This window comes from Pristis pectinata, chromosome 7 (assembly GCF_009764475.1).
Source record: "Pristis pectinata isolate sPriPec2 chromosome 7, sPriPec2.1.pri, whole genome shotgun sequence".
In the NCBI taxonomy this organism is placed as follows: Eukaryota; Metazoa; Chordata; class Chondrichthyes; order Rhinopristiformes; family Pristidae; genus Pristis; species Pristis pectinata.
Window position 1 is genome coordinate 104,042,893 of NC_067411.1, and position 18,623 is coordinate 104,061,515.

General features: G+C 46.6%; 1 protein-coding gene across 3 annotated transcripts in view; it reads right to left on the reverse strand.

Moving 5' to 3' along the window:
• Positions 1-782: 782 nt before the first annotated feature.
• LOC127572666 (transmembrane protease serine 11B-like protein) overlaps positions 783-18,623 on the reverse strand; it is a 77,780-nt gene continuing 59,939 nt past the window's right edge. For 2 of the 3 annotated variants that reach the window (XM_052020162.1, XM_052020160.1), the window contains 3 exons: positions 17,832-18,097; positions 14,582-14,718; positions 783-1,480 (listed from right to left, as the gene is read on the reverse strand). In XM_052020162.1, the coding sequence (XP_051876122.1) occupies positions 1,319-1,480; positions 14,582-14,718; positions 17,832-18,097 (565 nt within the window). In that variant the 3' untranslated portion in view covers positions 783-1,318. Of the gene's footprint in view, positions 1,481-3,932; positions 4,014-14,581; positions 14,719-17,831; positions 18,098-18,623 lie in introns of all 3 variants that reach the window. The other variant, XM_052020161.1, reaches the window with a different exon arrangement.

An 18,623-nucleotide genomic window follows, 5' to 3' on the forward strand; every position in this document is an offset into this window, starting at 1 on the left:
CTTCCAACGATGCCCACGTCCCCCGCTGCCTTTGCCGAGCGGATTGCAAGCATCTCACCACGCAGCTGCCGGCAGGTTTCGGCATTTCTGCAAATGCGCGGAAGAGCTGAACTTCCCGGCGGAGCTCCGCTAAAGTTTCAGTAGCTTCCTGGCAAATTGGCCTTGGATCCCGCGCAAGAGGAATGGGAACAGTTGAGTTCCAAGGTAAGATCAAGTTACATTTTATTATTTTGTGTTTAATGTTTTGTAATCACGTGAACGTTTCGACGTTTTAAGTTGAGTTCTCATTGTTACAAAACTTAAATTGTTTTGAATTTTTAAAATTGTTTACGTCATTTTCACCAGCTTTTAAATGTTTCTGAATGTGGGTGTGTGGGGTCGGGTGGGGCGGGGGTGTGTGGGGTCGGGTGGGGCAGGGGGTGTGTGGGGTCGGGTGGGGCAGGGGGTGTGTGGGTTCGGGTGGGGCAGGGGGTGTGTGGGGTCGGGTGGGGCAGGGGGTGTGTGGGGTCGGGTGGGGCAGGGGGTGTGTGGGGTTGGGTGGGGTAGGGGGTGGCGTGGGGTCAGTGGTGGGGGGGTAGGGGGTGGCGTGGGGTCAGTGGTGGGGGGGTAGGGGGTGGCGTGGGGTCAGTGGTGGGGGGGTAGGGGGTGGCGTGGGGTCAGTGGTGGGGGGGTAGGGAGTGGCGTGGGGTCAGTGGTGGGGGGGGTAGGGGGTGGCGTGGGGTCAGTGGTGGGGGGGGTAGGGGGTGGCGTAGGGTTGTGGGTGGAGTGGGAGGGTGACAAGGACCTTCTCAACCAGCGAGAAAGCCAGGACTGCGGGTGCAGTGGGACCTCATGGCGCCGCTGGAAATATTAGGAAAGGTGATCAAAACCTTGAAGGAGTTGGCTCTTCCTTAAGGGAGGGGAGGGAGGTTGGGAACTTGGAAAAGAGGATTGAGTTTAGGGGCCCAGTATAAGTACTCAGCATTGGGAGAAGTGTTCGGAGGCAAGTTATTGTTGCCACAAATGAATATTACTCACTGATTTCGACCAGTTATTTTAAACTTCTAACTCGGGAAACACAAGAACCTGGCATATTAGTAGGAAAAGTGCAGCATGTGATAAAGATAACTGAAGTTTAGAAGCCCTGCTAAATGTTCATCTTCTTCAAGTAAAATGTAGAAAATGCAAGGAACAAAGTCAAAATGTTTTGATAAATAAGGGAGTTGGGAATTGACTGCAATGTAATAATGTCCTGGGAGAAATAAGTTACAGTTTGTTAATGGAGAATGGAAATCAGTATAGGAACAGTTCAAGCTAAACTGTTTTGTTGTAAAGCCACTTATACCCCTGTCTGTTCCTGCACCCACTGTCTAATGGCTGTTACACGAGTGTAGACTCCTGGAAAGTTGGGTAAGGCACAGGCTTGGCCAAAGCTCACAATCCCAGCAAGGAACCAGCTGCCATTGGACTCTGTACAAGCCAATGGACCCCCTGAATCGCCCTGCAACAGAAGTATAGCAGAATCAATGTTGAGTAATGATTATCGCCAGGCTATGTAAGTAAGGATTAATTATTGGATACATTCCAGTTTCACAAAACAAAACATTTTTATTATTATTCTTTCAAGGGATGTTGGCTGCACAGGCTGAGCTGGCATTTAAATGCCCATCCCTAGTTCCCCCTGAGAAGGTGGTGGTGAGCTGCCTTCTTGAACCACTGCATTCCTTGAGGTGTGGGTGTACCCACAGTACTGTTAGGGAGGGAGTTCAGGATTCTGACCCAGTGACGGCAACTTCCAGGTGGTGGTGTTGCTGCCCTTGTCCTTCTAGCTGGTAGTGGGCTTCTAGGTGTTGGGTTTGGAAGGTGCTGCCTGTAAGGAGTCTTGGTGATTTGCTGCAGTGCCTCCTGTAGATGGTACAAACTGCTACTACTGTGTGTGGGTGGTGGAGTGAGTGAGTGGTTGTGGTTGGGTTGCCCATCAAGCAGGCAGCTATGTCCTGGATGGTGTCGAGCTTCTTGAGTGTTGTTGAAGCTGCCCTCATCCAGGCAAGTGGAATGTGTTCCAATCACACTTCTGACCTGAGCCTTGTAGATAATGGACAGGCTTTGGGGAGTTAGGAGGTAAGAAAAGATAAGATGTCTTTATTAGTCACATGTACATCGAAACACCCAGTGAAATGCATCTTTTGAGTTACTCACCACAGGAGTACGCTTAAGAGGGAAATCAGGAGGACAAAAAGAGGACACGAGATCACTTTGGCAGATAAGAATCCTATTCTAAAAGTTTCTATAAATATACTAAGAGCGGAAGGGTAACTGGGGAGAGATTAGGTCCTCTTAAGGATCAATGTGATTATCTATATGTGAAGATGGAGATGGGCAAGGTTTTAAATGAATATTTCTCATCTGTATTTACCATGGAGAAGGTGATAGAAGCTCAGGAATTCAGGAAAGAGAGTAGTGATGTCCTGAAGCATATCCACATTATGAAAGAGGAGGTGCTGGTGGTCTTAAAGTGCATAAAGGTGGATCAATCCTGGGGCCTGACCTAATGTATCCTAGAACATTGTGGGAAGCCAGGGAAGAAATTTCTGGGGCCCTGCGATCAGTGGTGTGCCACAGGGATTGGTGCTGGGTCACTTGTTATTTCTCATCCAAATCATAAATATAGATGAGGATGTAGGTGGCACTAAAATTGGTGGTCTGGTGGACAGTGAAGAAGGTTGTCTCAGTTTACACAGGATCCAGATCAACTGGGAAAATGGGCCAAGGACTGGTAGATGGAATTTAACTTGGACAAATGCAGAGTGTTATATTTTAGGAAGTTAAACCAGGGCAGAACTTCTGCAATAGATGGTAGGGCCATGGAAGGTGTTGAACCTTTGGGTTTAAGTACATAGTTCCCTGAAGAGGGTGGTGAAGGTGTTTGACACGGTTGCCTTCATCAGTCAGGGCATTGAATTCAAGAGTTGGGACGTCATGTTACAACTGTACAAATCATTGGTGAGACCGCACTTGGAATATCGTGTGCAGTTCTGGTTGCCTAGCTATAGCAAGGATGTCATTAAACTAGAAAGGGGGCAGGAAAGATTGATGAGGATGTTGCCAGGACTGGAGGGCTTAAACTATAAGGAACACTCATTTCACCTCTGGAGATTAGTTCTTTTGTCCATGTTTGGACCAAGGCTGTAATGAGGTCAGGAGGTTAGTGACTTTGGTGGAACCCAAACTGAGCTCCTGTGAGCAGTTTGTTGCTGAGCAAGTGGCACTTGAAAGCACTGTTGATTATCCCTTCCATCACTTGCTGATGATGGACAGTAGGTCAATGGGGCAGTAATTGGCTGGGTTGGATTTGTACTGCATTTTGTATACAGGACATACGTGGGCAATTTACCACATTGTTGGGTAGATGCCAGTGATGTAGCTGTACTGGAACAGTTTGGCCAAGGGCATGGCAAGTTCTGGAGCACAACTCTTCAGTACTATTGCCGGAATGTTTTCAGGGCCCATAACCTTTGCTGTATCCAATGGCTTTAGCTGTTTCTTGGTGAGGCAAGAACTTGTCTGGATACTTCTTAAATGTCATGAGAGTATTTGCCCCCATCACCTCTTCAGGCACCATGTTCCAGATTCTAACTGCGACCTATGTAGAAAAAACATCCCATCCAATCCCCCCAAAATCTCCCCCCATTCACCTTAAACTTGTCTTCAACATCCCCACCATGGGAAGAAGATTCTTATTACCTACCATGTCTATCCCCTCATAACTTTGTACACCTCTATCAGGTCATGCCTTAGCCTCCTCCGCTCCAGGGAAAATAAAACCAACCTAACTGTAATGCTCCAAACTAGGCAACATCCTGGTGAATCTTCTCTGCACCCTCTCCAGCACAATCACATATTTCCTGTAGTGTGGCAAAGAATTGCAAACAATACTCAAGATGTGGCCTCACCAATGCTTCAAAAAGTTACAACCTGATGCCCCAGTTCTTGTGTTCCATGTCACAGCTGATGATGGCAAGCATTCCATATGCCTTTTTTTTATATAAGAAAAGATAAGATATTTTTATTAGTCACATGTACATCAAAATGAAATGCATCTTTTGCGTAGAATATTCTGGGGGCAGCTCACAAGTGTCGCTACGCTTCTGGTGCCGACATAGCATGGTCACAACTTCCTAACCTGTATGTCTTTGGAATGTGAGATGAAACCGGAGCACCCGGAGGGAACCCACGCAGTCACGGGAAAAACATACAAACTCCTTACAGACAGTGGCCGGATTTGAACCCGGGTCGCTGGCGCTGTAAAGTGTTATGCTAACCGCTACACTACCATGCCTGCCCATTCTTCACCACCTTTTCTAGCTTGGCTGCCACCTTCATAAAGTGTTACAGCATTAAACAGGCCCTTTGGCGCAACTGTTCCATGCTGGCAAGGTTCCCAACTAAGCTTGTCCCATTTGCCCATGTTTGGCCCATTTCCCTCAAAACCTTCCCTATCCATGTACCTGTCCAAAGGTCTTTTAAAAGTTGTTATTGTACCTCCCTCAACCACTTCCTTTGGCAACTCATTCCATACAAGGACCACCCTCAAGGTTTAAAAAGTTGCCCCTCAGGTTTCTATTAAATTTTTCCCCTCTCACCTTAAACCTATGTCCTCAAGCTCTTGATTTGCCAATCCTGGGAAACGGACTGAATGCATTCACCCTACCTATGCCCATCATGATTTTATACACCTCTATAAGATCACCTCTCAGTCTCCTATGTTTCGTGGGTTTCGCTTCGGCAGACGTCGGGACTTCGGAGCAGATAAGTTTTTGTTTAATAGGGTTTTTATTATAAGGTTTAGTTTTTATAAGGTTCTTTTTTATAAGTTGTTATATAAGCTTCAATCGGGAATAGTGGGGGCTAGACTGCGCAGGCGTGTGACATAAGCAGGTAAGGCACGGGCAGTTTAAAAATCAAACTGCCATATCCAGCGGGCAGCATTGGAGCGGGCAGCTGAGTGAGAGGGAGCAGAGTGGTTGGGCTTTGGCTCAACGGGCTTAGGCATAAAGGGGAAAAGCGGGAGAGTTGCTGGCAAATAGATAAAGGTAAGGTTTTATCTGTTATAAATTTTTAAGTAGGAAACACTGGGGGGGAGAAAGAATTATTTCAGATGGCGGACATGGTGGTGTGCTGCAGCTGCTTGATGTGGGAGCCCGTGGACCTTGCTGCGGTCCACGATGGCCACGTCTGCAGTAAGTGCTTGAGGCTGGAGGAACTTCGGCTCAAACTTGATGAGCTGGAGTTGCAGCTTCAAACACTGCGCAGCATCAGGGAGGGGAAGAGTTATGTAGATACTGCACATCAGGAGACAGTCACCCCCCTTAGAGCAGGTACTTTTGGAGTCCAGGAAGTAGATAGAAGGGTGACTGTCAGGGGAGGGAAAAGGGAAAAGAAAACGAACAGGCAGATGGAGCAGAGGACCCCAGAGGCTGTTCCCCTCAGTAACAGGTTTTCCGCTTTGGAAGCTGTTGAGGGGGATGACCTGCCGGGGCCCAGCAGCAGTAGCCAGGTCTGTGGTACTGGGACCGGTCCTGCTGCTCAGAAGGGAAGGGAGGAGAAGAGGAAGGCAGTAGTGATAGGGGACTCGATAGTCAGGGAAACAGATAGGAGGTTCTGTGGCAGTGAGCATGAATCCCGGATGGTATGTTGTCTCCCAGGTGCCAGGGTCCAGGATGTCACTGATCGGGTCCACAGGATTCTAGAGCGGGAGGGAGAACAGCCAGAGGTCGTGGTTCATGTTGGTACCAACGACATAGGTGGGAAAGAGGGATGAGGTCCTGAAAAGTGAGTTTAGCGAGCTAGGCAAAAGGCTGAAGAACAGGACCTCAAGGGTAGCGATCTCAGGATTGCTGCCAGTGCCATGAGATAGTGATGGTAGGAATAGGAGGAGATGGCAAATAAATGCGTGGCTGAGAAGTTGGTGCAGGAGGGAGGGTTTTAGATTTTTGGATCATTGGGATGTCTTCTGGGGAAGGTGGGGCCTGTACAGAGAGGATGGCTTACACCTGAACGTGAGGGGGGCCAATATCCTTGCAGTCAGGTTTGCTAGGGTAGTTCAGGAGGGTTTAAACTAGTTTTCAAGGGGGAAGGGAACCAGAGGGGTAGGTCAGAGGAAGAAGGGGATGGGGAAAAGTCAGATCTGACAGGTAGAGAGGGTTTGAGGAAGGAGAAGCAGAGTACAGGCTACAGAAGTAGTAAGGTGGATGGGCTAAAGTGCATTTACTTAAATGCAAGAAGCATCAGGAATAAGGGAGATGACCTGAGAGCTTGGATAAGTACATGGGACTATGATATTGTGGCTATTACAGAGACATGGCTGACATCAGGGCAGGAATGGATATTGAATATTCCTGGTTTTCAGTGTTTTAAAAGGGATGGGGGGGGGGTGGGGGAGAAGAGGAGAAGGGGTGGCGATACTGGTCAGGGACACTGTTACAGCTGCAGAAAGGGTAGATAATGAAGAAGGATCCTCTCTAGAGTCAGAATGGGTGGAAGTTAGGAACAAGAAAGGAGCAGTTACCCTCCTGGGAGTACTCTATAGGCCCCTGGTAGCAGTAGGGATACTGAGGAGCAGATTGGGAGGCAGTTTTTGGAAAAATGCGAAAATAACAGGGTTATTATAATGGCAAACTTCAACTTTCCAAATATTGAGGCACCTACTTATTGCCAAAGGTTTAGACGGGGCGGAGTTTGTTAAGTGCGCACAGGACGGATTCCTGACACAGTATGTTGACAGGCCGACTAGAGGAAATGCCATATTAGATCTAGTTTTAGGTAATGAACCGGGACAGGTGACAGATCTATCGGTGGGTGAGCATTTGGGGGACAGTGACCACTGCTCCATAACCTTTGGCATTGTCATGGACAGGTATAGGAGCAAAGAGGACAGGAGGATATTTAAATGGGGAAAGGCGAATTATGAGGCTGTAAGGTGAGAACTTGGGAGTGTAAATTGGGATGACATTTTTGAAGGGAAATGTACAATGGAGATGTGGTCGATGTTCAGGGATCTTTTGCAGGATGTTAGGGATATACTTGTCCCGGTGAGGCAGAGAAGGAATGGCAGGGTGAAGGAACTGTGGGTGATGAGAAAGGTGGAACAATTAGTTAGGAAGAAGAAGGCAGCATACGTAAGGTGTAAGCAGCAAGGATCAGACAGGGCTCTTGAGGAATATAGAGTAGCAAGGAAGGAACTTAAGAAAGGGCTGAGGAGAGCGAGAAGGGGACATGAAAAGGCTTTGGCGAGTAGGGTTAAGGAGAATCCCAAGGCTTTCTTCTCGTACGTGAAGAGCAGAAGGATGGCTAGAGTAAAGGTAGGTCCGATTAAAGACAAAGGTGGGAGGATGTGCCTGGAAGCTATGGAAGTGGGTAAAGTTCTCAATGAATACTTCTCTGCAGTATTCACCAAGGAGAAGGGTCTTGATGATACTGAGGACAATGTTGGTAAGGGTAATGTTCTAGAGTATGTAGATATCAAGAGAGAGGATGTGTTGGAGTTGTTAGAAAATATTAGGACAGATGAGTCCCTGGGGCCTGACAGAATATTCACCAGGCTGTTTCGTGAGGCGAGGGAGGAGATTGCTGAGCCTTTGGTTAGGATCTTTGAGTCCTCGTTGGCCACGGGGATGGTACCAGAGGATTGGAGGGTGGCGAATGTTGTCCCCTTATTCAAAAAAGGTAGTATGGATAGTCCAGGGAATTACAGACCAGTGAGCCTTACATCTGTGGTGGGTAAGCCGTTAGAAAGGATTCCAAGAGATAGGATCTATGATCTATGATTAGAGAATCATGGACTGATTAGGGACAGCCAGCATGGCTTTGTGAAGTGAAGATCTTGCCTCACAAGCCTGATAGGGTTCTTTGAGGAGGTGACCAGGAAGAGTGATGAGGGTAGTGTAGTGGATGTGGTCTATATGGATTTTAGTAAGGTGTTTGACAAGGTTCCGCATGGTAGGCTTCTTCAGAAGGTCAGAGGCCAAGGGATCCAGGGAGGCTTGGCCGTGTGGATTCAGAATTGGCTTGCCTGTAGAAAGCAGAGGGTTGTGGTGGAGGGAGTGCATTTGGATTGGAGGGCTGTGACTAGTGGTGTCCCACAAGGGTTGGTTCTGGGACCTCTACTTTTTGTGATATTTATTAATGTCTTAGATGTGGGGGTGGAAGGGGGGAGGTGGTTAGCAAGTTTGCGGATGACACAAAGATCAGTGGTGTTGTGGATAGTGTGGAGGGCTGTCGAAGCTTACAGAGGGATATTGATAGGATGCAGAGCTTACAGAGGGATATTGATAGGATGCAGAGCTGGGCTGACAAGTGGCAGATGGAGTTCAATCCAGAGAAGTGTGAAGTAAATGGCAGGATTCTGGATAGTGTAGCGGAGCAGAGGGATCTGGGGGTTCATATCCACAGATCACTGAAAGTCACCTCACAGGTAGATAGGGTAGTTAAGAAAGTTTATGGGATGTTATCTTTCATAAGTTGTGGGATCGAGTTTATAGCCGCGAAGTAAAGTTGCAGCTTTACAAAACTCTGGTTAGACCACACTTAGAGTACTGTGTCCAGTTGTGGTCGCCTCATAATAGGAAGGATGTGGAGGCATTGGAAAGAGTGCATAGGAGATTTACCAGGATGCTGCCTGGATTAGAGAGTATGGATTATGAGGAGAGACTAAAGGAGCTAGGGCTTTACTCATTGGAGAGAAGGAGGATGAGGGGAGACATGATAGTCTCAAAACAAGAGGGCATGGCTTTAAAGTAATGGGTGGGAAGTTCAAGGGAGATGTCAGATGGAGGTTTTTCACCCAGAGAGTGGTTGGTGTATGGAATGTGCTGCCTGGGGTGGTGGTGGAGGCTGATACGTTGGTCAAGTTGAAGAGATTGTTAGATAAGCATATGGAGGAATTTAAGATAGAGGGATATGTGGGAGGAAGGGGTTAGATAGTCTTAGGTGTGGTTTGAAGGGCGGTACAATATGGTGTGCCGAAGGGCCTGTATTGTGTTGTATTATTCTATTGTTCTATGGTTTTATGCTCCAATGAATAAAGTCCCAGCCTGCACAACCTCTTTGTAACTCAGTCCCTTGAGTCCTGGCAACATGCTTGAAAATCAGGGATCTATGGACTTGTACCCTAAAGCCTGGTGTTCATCAACGCTCCCTAGGGCCTGACCATTTACTCTGTGTACTGTACCCTTGTCTGCTCCACCAAAACCTATCACCTTGCACTTGTCATGATTCAATTCCATCTGCCATTGCTTCACCCAACTCTCCAGCTGGTCTGCATTGTGTTGTACCCTTAAACAACCTGCCGCACTATCCACAACACCACCAATCTTTGTGTCATCTGCAAACTTATTGATCAACCTTCCTAAATTCACATTCAAGTCATTAATGCTACCAGTTGATTGGCTTATTAACAGCAACAAATAAAGAGAAGGCAGGTAGAAGTGGAGTGGCCATTTTGGGAACGGCCATTGTTGCAGTGGACCAGTGTTAGAGTGGGGATCTGAGGCTTTGGCTCAAGAGGCTTCGGTGAGAAGAGACGAAGGTAAGTCTCTGGTAAGTTCCTCCCTTTCTTGCTTTGCTTTCGTGTTTCCTTTAGTGCCAGGTCAGAATACTGAGAATGGTCAGTGGTGTGTTCAGCTTGTGAGATGTGGGAGTTCTGGGAGACTGCCAGTTTCCCTGACAACTGCATCAGCACGAGGTACATCCAGCTGCATCTCCTTACAGACCGTGTCAGGGAACTGGAACTGCAGCTGGATGATCTTTGGCTCCTACAGGATACTGAGGAGTACCTAGATAAGAGCTACAGGGAGGCAGTCACTCCGAGGCTGAAGGAGGCAGGTAGCTGGGTGACTGTCAGGAGAAGGACTGAGAATAGGCAGGTAGTGCAGAGATCCCCTGTGGCTGTTCCCCTCAATAACAGGTATACCGCTTTGGATACTGTTTGGGGGGATGACCTACCAGGGGAAAGCTGCAGTGACCAGGTCTCTGGCACTGAGCCTGGTCGTGTGGTGCAGAAGGGAAGGTGGGAGAAGAGGAGAGTGGTAGTGATAGGGGATTTCATAGTAAGGGGCGCAGACAGGAGATTCTGTGGATGTGAAAGAGACTCCCGGATGGTATGTTGCCTCCTGGGTGCCTGGGTCAAGGCCGTCTCTGATCAAGTCCACAGCATTCTGAAGCAGGAGGGCGAACAGCCAGAGGTCGTGGTACATATTGGTACCAGTGACATAGGTAGGAAAAGAGATGAGGTCCTGAAGAGGGGATATAGGGAGCTAGGTAGGAAGCTGAAAAGCAGGACCTCAAGGGTAGTAATCTCTGGATTGTTGCCTGTGCCACGCGCCAGTGAGGGTAAGAATAGGATGATTTGGCAGATGAGCACGTGGCTGAGAAATTGGTGCAGGGGGCAGGGTTTCAGATTTGTTGATCATTGGGATCTCTACTGAGGAAGGTACGACCTGTACATAAGGGATGGGTTACACCTGAACTGGAGGGGGACCAATATTCTTGCGGGCTGGTTTGCAAGAACTGTTGGGGAGGGTTCTGGCCATGGGATGGGAACCAGGGTGATAGGTCAGAGGTTGGTGCATTTAGTGTACAAGTAGATGCAGAGCGTAGAAAGACTGTGAGGAAGGATCAGCATTTGAAAGGACAAAATTGCAGTCAGTTGGATGGGCTGAAGTGTGTCTACTCTAATGTGAGAAGTATCAGGAACAAGGGTGATGATCTTAGAGCATGGGTAAGTATGTGGACCTATGACGTGGTGGCCATTATGGAGGCTTGGCTGTTGCAAGGGCAAGAATGGCTGCTGGACATTCCGGGATTTAGATGTTTTGAAAAGGACAGGGACAGAGGTAAAAGAGGGGGGGGGGGGGGTGGCTTTGCTGATCAGGGACAGTGTCAGAGCTGTAGAAGGGGAGGATGTCCTAGAAGGATCACCTCCTGAGTCAGTGTGGGTGGAAGTCTGAAACATGAAGGGAGCGATCACTCTATTGGGAGTATTCTACAGGACGCCCCCACCGCCCCCCCCCCCCAATAGCAGCAGAGATGCTGAGGAGCGGATCGGGAGGCAGATTTTAGAGAGATGCAAAACTAACAGGGTTGTTGTCATGGGTGATTTCAACTTCCTGAATATTGATTGGCACCTCCTTACTATAAAGGGGATAGATGGGGCGGAGTTTGTTAGGTGTGTCCAGGAAGGATTCCTGACACAGTTTGTTGACAGGCCAACTAGAGAAGAGGCCATTCTGGACCTGGTACTTGTCTATGAGCCTGATCAGGTTTCCAGTCTCTCGGTGGGTGAGCATTTTGGGGACAGTAACCATAACTCATTTACCTTTACCATAACCTTGGCAAGGGATAGGAGCAGATGATATGGGGAAGTATTAAACTGGAGGAGGCGGAATTATGCTGCTATTAGGCACGAACTTGGGAGCGTAAATTGGGAACGGATGCTCTTGGGGAATTACACAGTGGAAATGTGGAGGTTCTTTAGGGAGTACTTGCATGGTGTTCTGCATAGGTTTGTCCCATTGAGGCAGGGTAAGGATGGTAGAGTGAAGGAACAGTGGTTGACAAGAGAAGTAGAATATCGTGTCAAGAGGAAGAACGAAGCTTACCTGAGGTTTAGAAAGCATGGATCAGACAGGGCTCTGGAGAGTTACAAGTTAGCCAGGAGGGAGCTTAAGAATGGACTTCGGAGAGCTAGAAGGGGGCATGAGAAGGCCTTGGTGAATAGGATCAAGCAAAACCCCAAGGCATTGTACACGTATGTGAAGAATAGGAGGATGACTTGAGTTGGGGTAGGACCTATCAGGGATAAAAGAGGAAATTGTGCCTGGAGTCAGAGGAGGTAGGGGAGGTCTTTAATTAATACTTTGCTTCAGTATTCACCAGAGAAAGAGACCTTGACGTTTGTGAGGATGGCATACGACAGGCTGATACACTAGGGCATGTTGACGTGAGGAAAGAGGATATGCTGGAACTTTTAAAAAACGTTAGGATAGATAAGTCACCGGGGCTGGAAGGGATATATCCAAGTTTACTACAAGAAGCGAGGGAAGAGATTGCTGTGTCTTTGGCGATGATTTTTGCGTCCTCACTGGCCACAGGAGTAGTGCCAGATTGGAATTGGTTTATTATTGTCACTTGTACTGAGGTACAGTGAAAAGCTTGTCTTACAAACCGATCGTACAGGTCAATTCATTACACAGTGCAGTTACATTGAGTCAGTACAGAGTGCATTGATGTAGTACAGGTAAAAACAATAACAGTACAGAGTAAAGTGTCACAGCTACAGAGAAAATGCAGTGCAATAAGGTGCAAGATCACAACAAGGTAGATCGTGAGGTCATAGTCCATCTCATTGTATAAGGGAATTGTTCAATAGTCTTATCACAGTGGGGTAGAAACTGTCCTTAAGTCTGGTGGTATGTGTCCTCAGGCTCCTGTATCTTCTACCCGATGGAAGAGGAGAGAAGAGAGAATGTCCTGGGTGGGTGGGGTGGGCCAGATGATTGGAGGGTGGCACATGTTGTTCTTTTGTTTAAGCAAGGGAGTAGGGATAAGCCTGGGAATTACAGACCAGTGAGTCTTACTTCAGTCGTGGGCAAATGGCTGGAGAAGATTCTTCGAGACAGGATTTATGGGCATTTGGAGAAGCATAGGCTGATTAGGGACAGTCAGCATGGCTTTGTGAGGGGCAGGTCGTGCCTCATGAGCCTGATTGAATTCTCTGAGGATGTGACAAAGCACATTGATGAAGGTAGAGCAGTGGATGTGGTGTACATGGATTTTAGTAAGGCATTTGATAAGGTTCCTCATGGCAGACTCATTCAGAAGGTCAGGAGATATGGGATCCAGGGAAACATGGCTGTGTGGATGCAGAATTGGCTCGCTCATAGAAGACGGGGTAGTGGTTGATAGAGCGTATTCTGCTTGGAGGTCGGTGACCAGTGGTGTTCTGCAGGGATCTATTCTGGGACCCCTGCTCTTTGTGATTTTTATAAATGATTTGGATGAGGATGTAGAAAGGTGGGTTACTAAGTGTGCTGATGATGTGAAGGTTGGTGGTGTTGTGGATAGTGTAGAAGGTTGCTGTAGATTACAACAGGATGTTGATAGAATGCAGAGCTGGGCTGAGAAGTGGCAGATGGAGTTCAACCCGCATAAGTGTGAAGTGATACTCTTTGGGAGATCGAATTTGAAGGCAGAATACAAGGTTAATGGCAGGACTCTCAGCAGTGTGTAGAAACAGAAGGATCTAGGGGTCCACGTCCATAGATCTCTCAAGGTTGCCACGCAGGTTGATAGGGTTGTTAAGCAGGCGTATGGAGTGTTGGGCAATAGTCGGGGTATTGAGTTCAAAAGCTGCCAGGTAATGTTGCAGCTCTATCGAACTCTGGTTAGACCCCACTTGGAGTATTGTGTTCGGTTCTGGTCGCCTCATTATAGGAAGATTTGGAAGCTTTAGGGAGGGTGCAGAGGAGTTTCACCAGGATGCTGCCTGGACTGGGGAGCATGTCTTATGAGGATGGGTTAAGTGAGTTAGGGCTTTTCTCTTTGGAGAGGAGGAGGATGAGAGGTTACTTGATAGAGGTGTACAAGATGATAAGAGGCATAGCTCGAGTGGACAGTCAGAGACTTTTTCCCAGGGCGACAATGGCTAACACGATGGGCCATAATTTGAAGGTGATTGGAGTAAGGTATAGGAGGGACGTCAGGGCTAAGTTTTTTTACACAGAGCGTAGTGGGCGCGTGGAACGCACTGTCTGCAGAGGTTGGGGGGGCAGATACATTAGGGACATTTAAGAGACTCTTAGATAGACACATGAATGATAGAAAAATAGGGGGCTATGTGGGAGGGAAGAGTTAGCTAGATCTTAGAGCAGGATAAAATGTCAGGACAACATTATGGACCGAAGGGCCTGTACTGTGCTCCCTACTGTACTTTCATCTCCCTAGAGCCTTGCAACAAACTATGACTTCATGCATTTATTCTACTTCATTTTGAAATTTATTTTTGAGTCTGCTTCTTCCTGTCTGCTTTGCAGTGCTTGCTGTGCAAAGATGTTTCACCTCATCCTCTCCCCAGATCTCATCCTGTTCAATGGCCAGTTTGGGAAACTGGATATTGGTGATTTGTTCCTGGTCAGTGAAGAGTAATTGATACTCTTGTTGGTGAGATGATCTCAATGCCCTTCTCATACTAAATCCATATCTTACGCTTTCTGACCCTCTGCCTTTGGAAATTGTTTTTATTTATTAGCTCCATCTTGACTGACCTGTATTAAATTGTTTGCTTAACCCTTTTGGCTATAAAGAGAACAATTACAGCTTCCCCTTGTTTCTAAATGAAGCCCCTAGTTCCTGATTTACTCATTCTGTAGATCATCAGCAATTTCTATTTGACCTTGATATCCTTCTTTGTGTGATGTCCAAAACTAAACTCTGTGGTCTCTCCAAGAAAGGATAACCTCCGTACTATTGTTATTCAAGGCCTCCATCAACGAACCACAGAATCTGTATAATTTTTGCCCAATGGGTAAATATGGTTAAATGGTACCTGACAAGAATCGACTCCCCCAGTTAAGATGCCAGCACACAGCATTATAGGAGTGATGAGCGATCCATAGGAACTATTGCACGTTTGGTCCTCGATGATAGCCACATCTCCTTTTTGTAGGGTGTCAGGGGATTGGCCTGGAGAAACAAAATTAAAACTTTCCCCTAATTTCGTATTCTGCATTCTTCTGAAAAGGCATTTTGTAAAAAAAAAAGACACTTCAAAGCTTAAACTTCCAAGTCCAAAGGTCATGAGAGAAGGAAGAAAAGAAATCGTATGTATGTGGTGCTGTACGTAGCCCTAGGTTGTCCCTACTATTGATCATGTGTCTTATTGCTCATTGCATTTACGCCCAAGGCGTTTACTTGGAATAAAGGGAATTATGAGACTCTCAGGCAGGAAATTGGAAGATTAAATTGGGAACAGATGTTTTCTGGGAAAAGTATGGAAGATATGTGGCAAATATTCAAGGGCTATTTGTGTGGAGCTCTGTATAGACATGTTCTGATGAGACGGGAGTCATGATAGGATACAGGAACCGTGGTGTACGAAGGCTATAATAAATCTAGTCAAAAGAAAAAAAAAAGCATACAAAAGGTACAGAGAGCTAGGTAATGTTAGAGATCTGGAAGAGTACAAGGCTAAAAGGAAGGAACTTAAGAAAGAAATTAGGAGAGTCAGAAGGGGACATGAGAAGGCCTTGTTGGGCAAGATTAAGGAAAGCCCCAAGGCGTTCTACAAGTATGTGAAGAGTAAGAGGATAAGACGCGAAAGGATAGGGCCTATCAAGTGCAGCAGTGGGAAAGTGTGTATGGATCTGGAAGAAATAGCGGAGGTACTTAATGAATACTTTGCATCAGTATTCACCACGGAAAAAGATCTGGGGGATTGTAGTGGAGACTTGCAGTGGCCTGAAAAGCTTGAGCATGTAGATATTAGAAAAGAGGTGGTGCTGAAACTTTTGGAAAGCATCAAGTTAGATAAATCATTGGGACCGACCGGATGAGATGTACCCCAGGTTGCTGTGGGAGGCGAGGGAAGAGATTGCGGAGCCTCTGACGATGATCTTTGCGTCATCGATGGAGACGGGAGACGTTCCGGAAGATTGGAGGGTTGCGGATGTTGTTCCCTTATTCAAGAAGGGGAATAGGGATAGCCCTGGGAATTATAGACCAGTGAGTCTTACCTCAGTGGTTGGTAAGCTGATGGAGAAGATCCTGAGAGGCAGTATTTATGAACATTTGGAGAGGTATAATATGATTAGGAATAGTCAGCATGGCTTTGTCAAGGGCAGGTCCTGTCTTACGAGCCTGATTGAATTTTTTTGAAGATGTGACTAAGCACATCGATGAAGGGAGAGTAGTAGATGTAGTGTATGTGGATTTCAGCAAGGAGTTTGATAAGGTACCCCATGCGAGGCTTATGGAAAAGGTGAGGAGACATGGGATCCAAGGGGACATTGCAGTGTGGATCCAGAACTGGCTGGCCCACAGAAGGCAAAGAGTGGTTGTTGAAAGGTCGTATTCTGCGTGGAGGTCGGTGACCAGTGGTGCACCTCAGGGATCTGTACTGGGACCCTTACTCTTTGTGATTTTTATAAATGACCTGGATGAGGAAGTGGAGGGGTGGGTTAGTAAGTTTGCGGATGACACGAAGGTTGGGGGTGTTGTGGATAGTTTGGAGTGCTGTCAGAGGTTACAGAGGGACATAGATAGGATGCAAAGTTGGGCTGAGAAGTGGCGGATGCAGTTCAACCTAGATAAGTGTGAAGTAGTTCACTTTGGTAGGTCAAATATGTTGGCGGAATGTAATATTAATGGTAGGACTCTTGGCAGTGTGGAGGATCAGAGGGATCTTGGGGTCAGAGTCCATAGGATGCTCAAAGCGGCTGCGCAGGTTGACTCTGTGGTTAAGAAGGCATATGGTGTATTGTCCTTCATCAATCGGGGAATTGAATTTAGGAGCCGAGAGGTATTGTTGCAGCTATATAGGTCCCTGGTCAGACCCCACTTGGAGTAGTGTGCTCAGTTCTGGTCGCCTCACTACAGGAAAGATGTGGAAGCCATAGAGAGGGTGCAGAGGAGATTTACAAGGATGCTGTCTGGAATGCGGAGCATGCCTGATGAAAGCAGGTTGAGGGAACTCTGCCTTTTCTCCTTAGAGAGACGGAGGATGAGGGGGGACCTGATAGAGGTGTATAAGATGATGAGAGGTACTGATTGGGTGGATAGTCAGAGGCTTTTCCCCAGGGCTGAAATGGTGGCCACAAGAGGATATAGGTTTAAGGTGCTGGGGAGTAGGTATAGAGGAGATGTCAGGGGTAAGTTTTTTTACTCAGAGAGTGGTGAGTGCGTGGAATGGGCTGCCGGAAACGGTGGTGGAGGTGAATACAATAGGGTCTTTCAAGAGACTGTTAGATAAGGTACATGGAGCTGAGTGAAATAGAGGGCTATGGGGAAGCCTAGTAATTTCTAGGGTAGGGACATGTTCGACACAGCTTTGTGGGCCGAAGGGCCTGAATTGTGCTGTAGTTTTTCTATGTTTCTATTGTGTAGGTCATCAGCAATTTCTATTTGACCTTGATATCCTTCTTTATGTGGATGTTCAAAACTAAACTCAGTACTCTCTCTGAGGAAGGATAACCTCCGTGCTATTGTTAGACATGATAGGTCAAATGACTTACTTCTGTGCCATAATCTTCTATGATTTCTCTGATGTCCTAAGGAGCTTCAGAGGCAGTAAGATACTTTAAATCATACAAAAGCGTATATTGTGGAAAACATAATAGTCACTTTGCATATAGTGGTGTCCCACAAAGGAATGTAGACAAATGTCCAGAGATTCTGTAAATCTTTAAGTGATGCTCTTTAAAAGAAGGAAGAAAAAAATAAGATGTACTTTTGAGACAGAGTGCACTTGCTGTTGGGCTTGTAAACAAGAGGTGTAGGAAATTTGGAGAGCAGAATTAAGAAGCACAATTGCTAACGTTTGGGTTAGGCCTAAATTGTCAAGTGTTATTACAGAAAATCGTACTAAATGGGATTACCTTGAACTTGAATTTCATTTTCTATGTATCCCTTTGTACTTGTAACATCATTCATTGTGCAGAGAAGGCATTCCAACAATGTGACTTGTTTCAGCTCAGACATTACCACACTCAGAGCAGGAAACAAGCCATAATCACATTGTCAACCACCACAGCCTTAGTTGCAGTCTGTTAGCTTTATAATCAACTAATTTGGTGATTTACCTTGGTAAGTAAGAGTGCCCCATCCTGTGATGGTGCACAGTTGACCAGCAGGAAAAACTTGGCTACTCGATGGAAGGCAAATTGGTTGGATGAAGTTAGAAAAATTGAGTGGGTTGAAAAGTTCCAGAACTGCAACATCATAGTTATTTCTGGTGACGGTCCCATAACTGGGATGGTTGATGATTCTTTTGATGGCCCGGAGAGTACCTTGTCCTAGTTCAACTGATCCCATGTAAGCTCGCCATACTGATGGATTGTTAAGTGAACTGTTTTTTAACAAAAAAAGGACAATAAAGTGTCAATCGCATTGCAACAAACACAATAAGTAGTACGATGCTAGGAAGTGTAGCGGAACTTAAAGATCTTGGAGTGCATATCTACAAGATCCTGCACTCTCTCTATTGCTACCACATCCTGTAGCGTGGCAAGCAGAACTGTACATAATAAATGGAGACACAAGAGACAGCAGATGCTGGAATCCGGAGCATCAAACAATCTGCTGGAGGAACTCAGCAGGTTGAGCAGCATCTGTGGGAGGAAAGAAATTGTCAACGTTTTGGGTCAAAACCCTGTATGAGGACTGTCAGACACTACTCGACCCACTGAGTTCCTCCAGCAGATTGTTTGTTGCTGTGCACGATAAGTGTGGTCTAACAAATGCTTTGTATAGCTGCAACTTAACATCCAATTCTTATACTCAAAGCTTCAGCCTATGAAGGCAAGAGTAGAAAATGCCCTTCTCATTACCCTTTCCACCTGAGTTGCCACTTTCAGTGAACTATGAACTTGCAG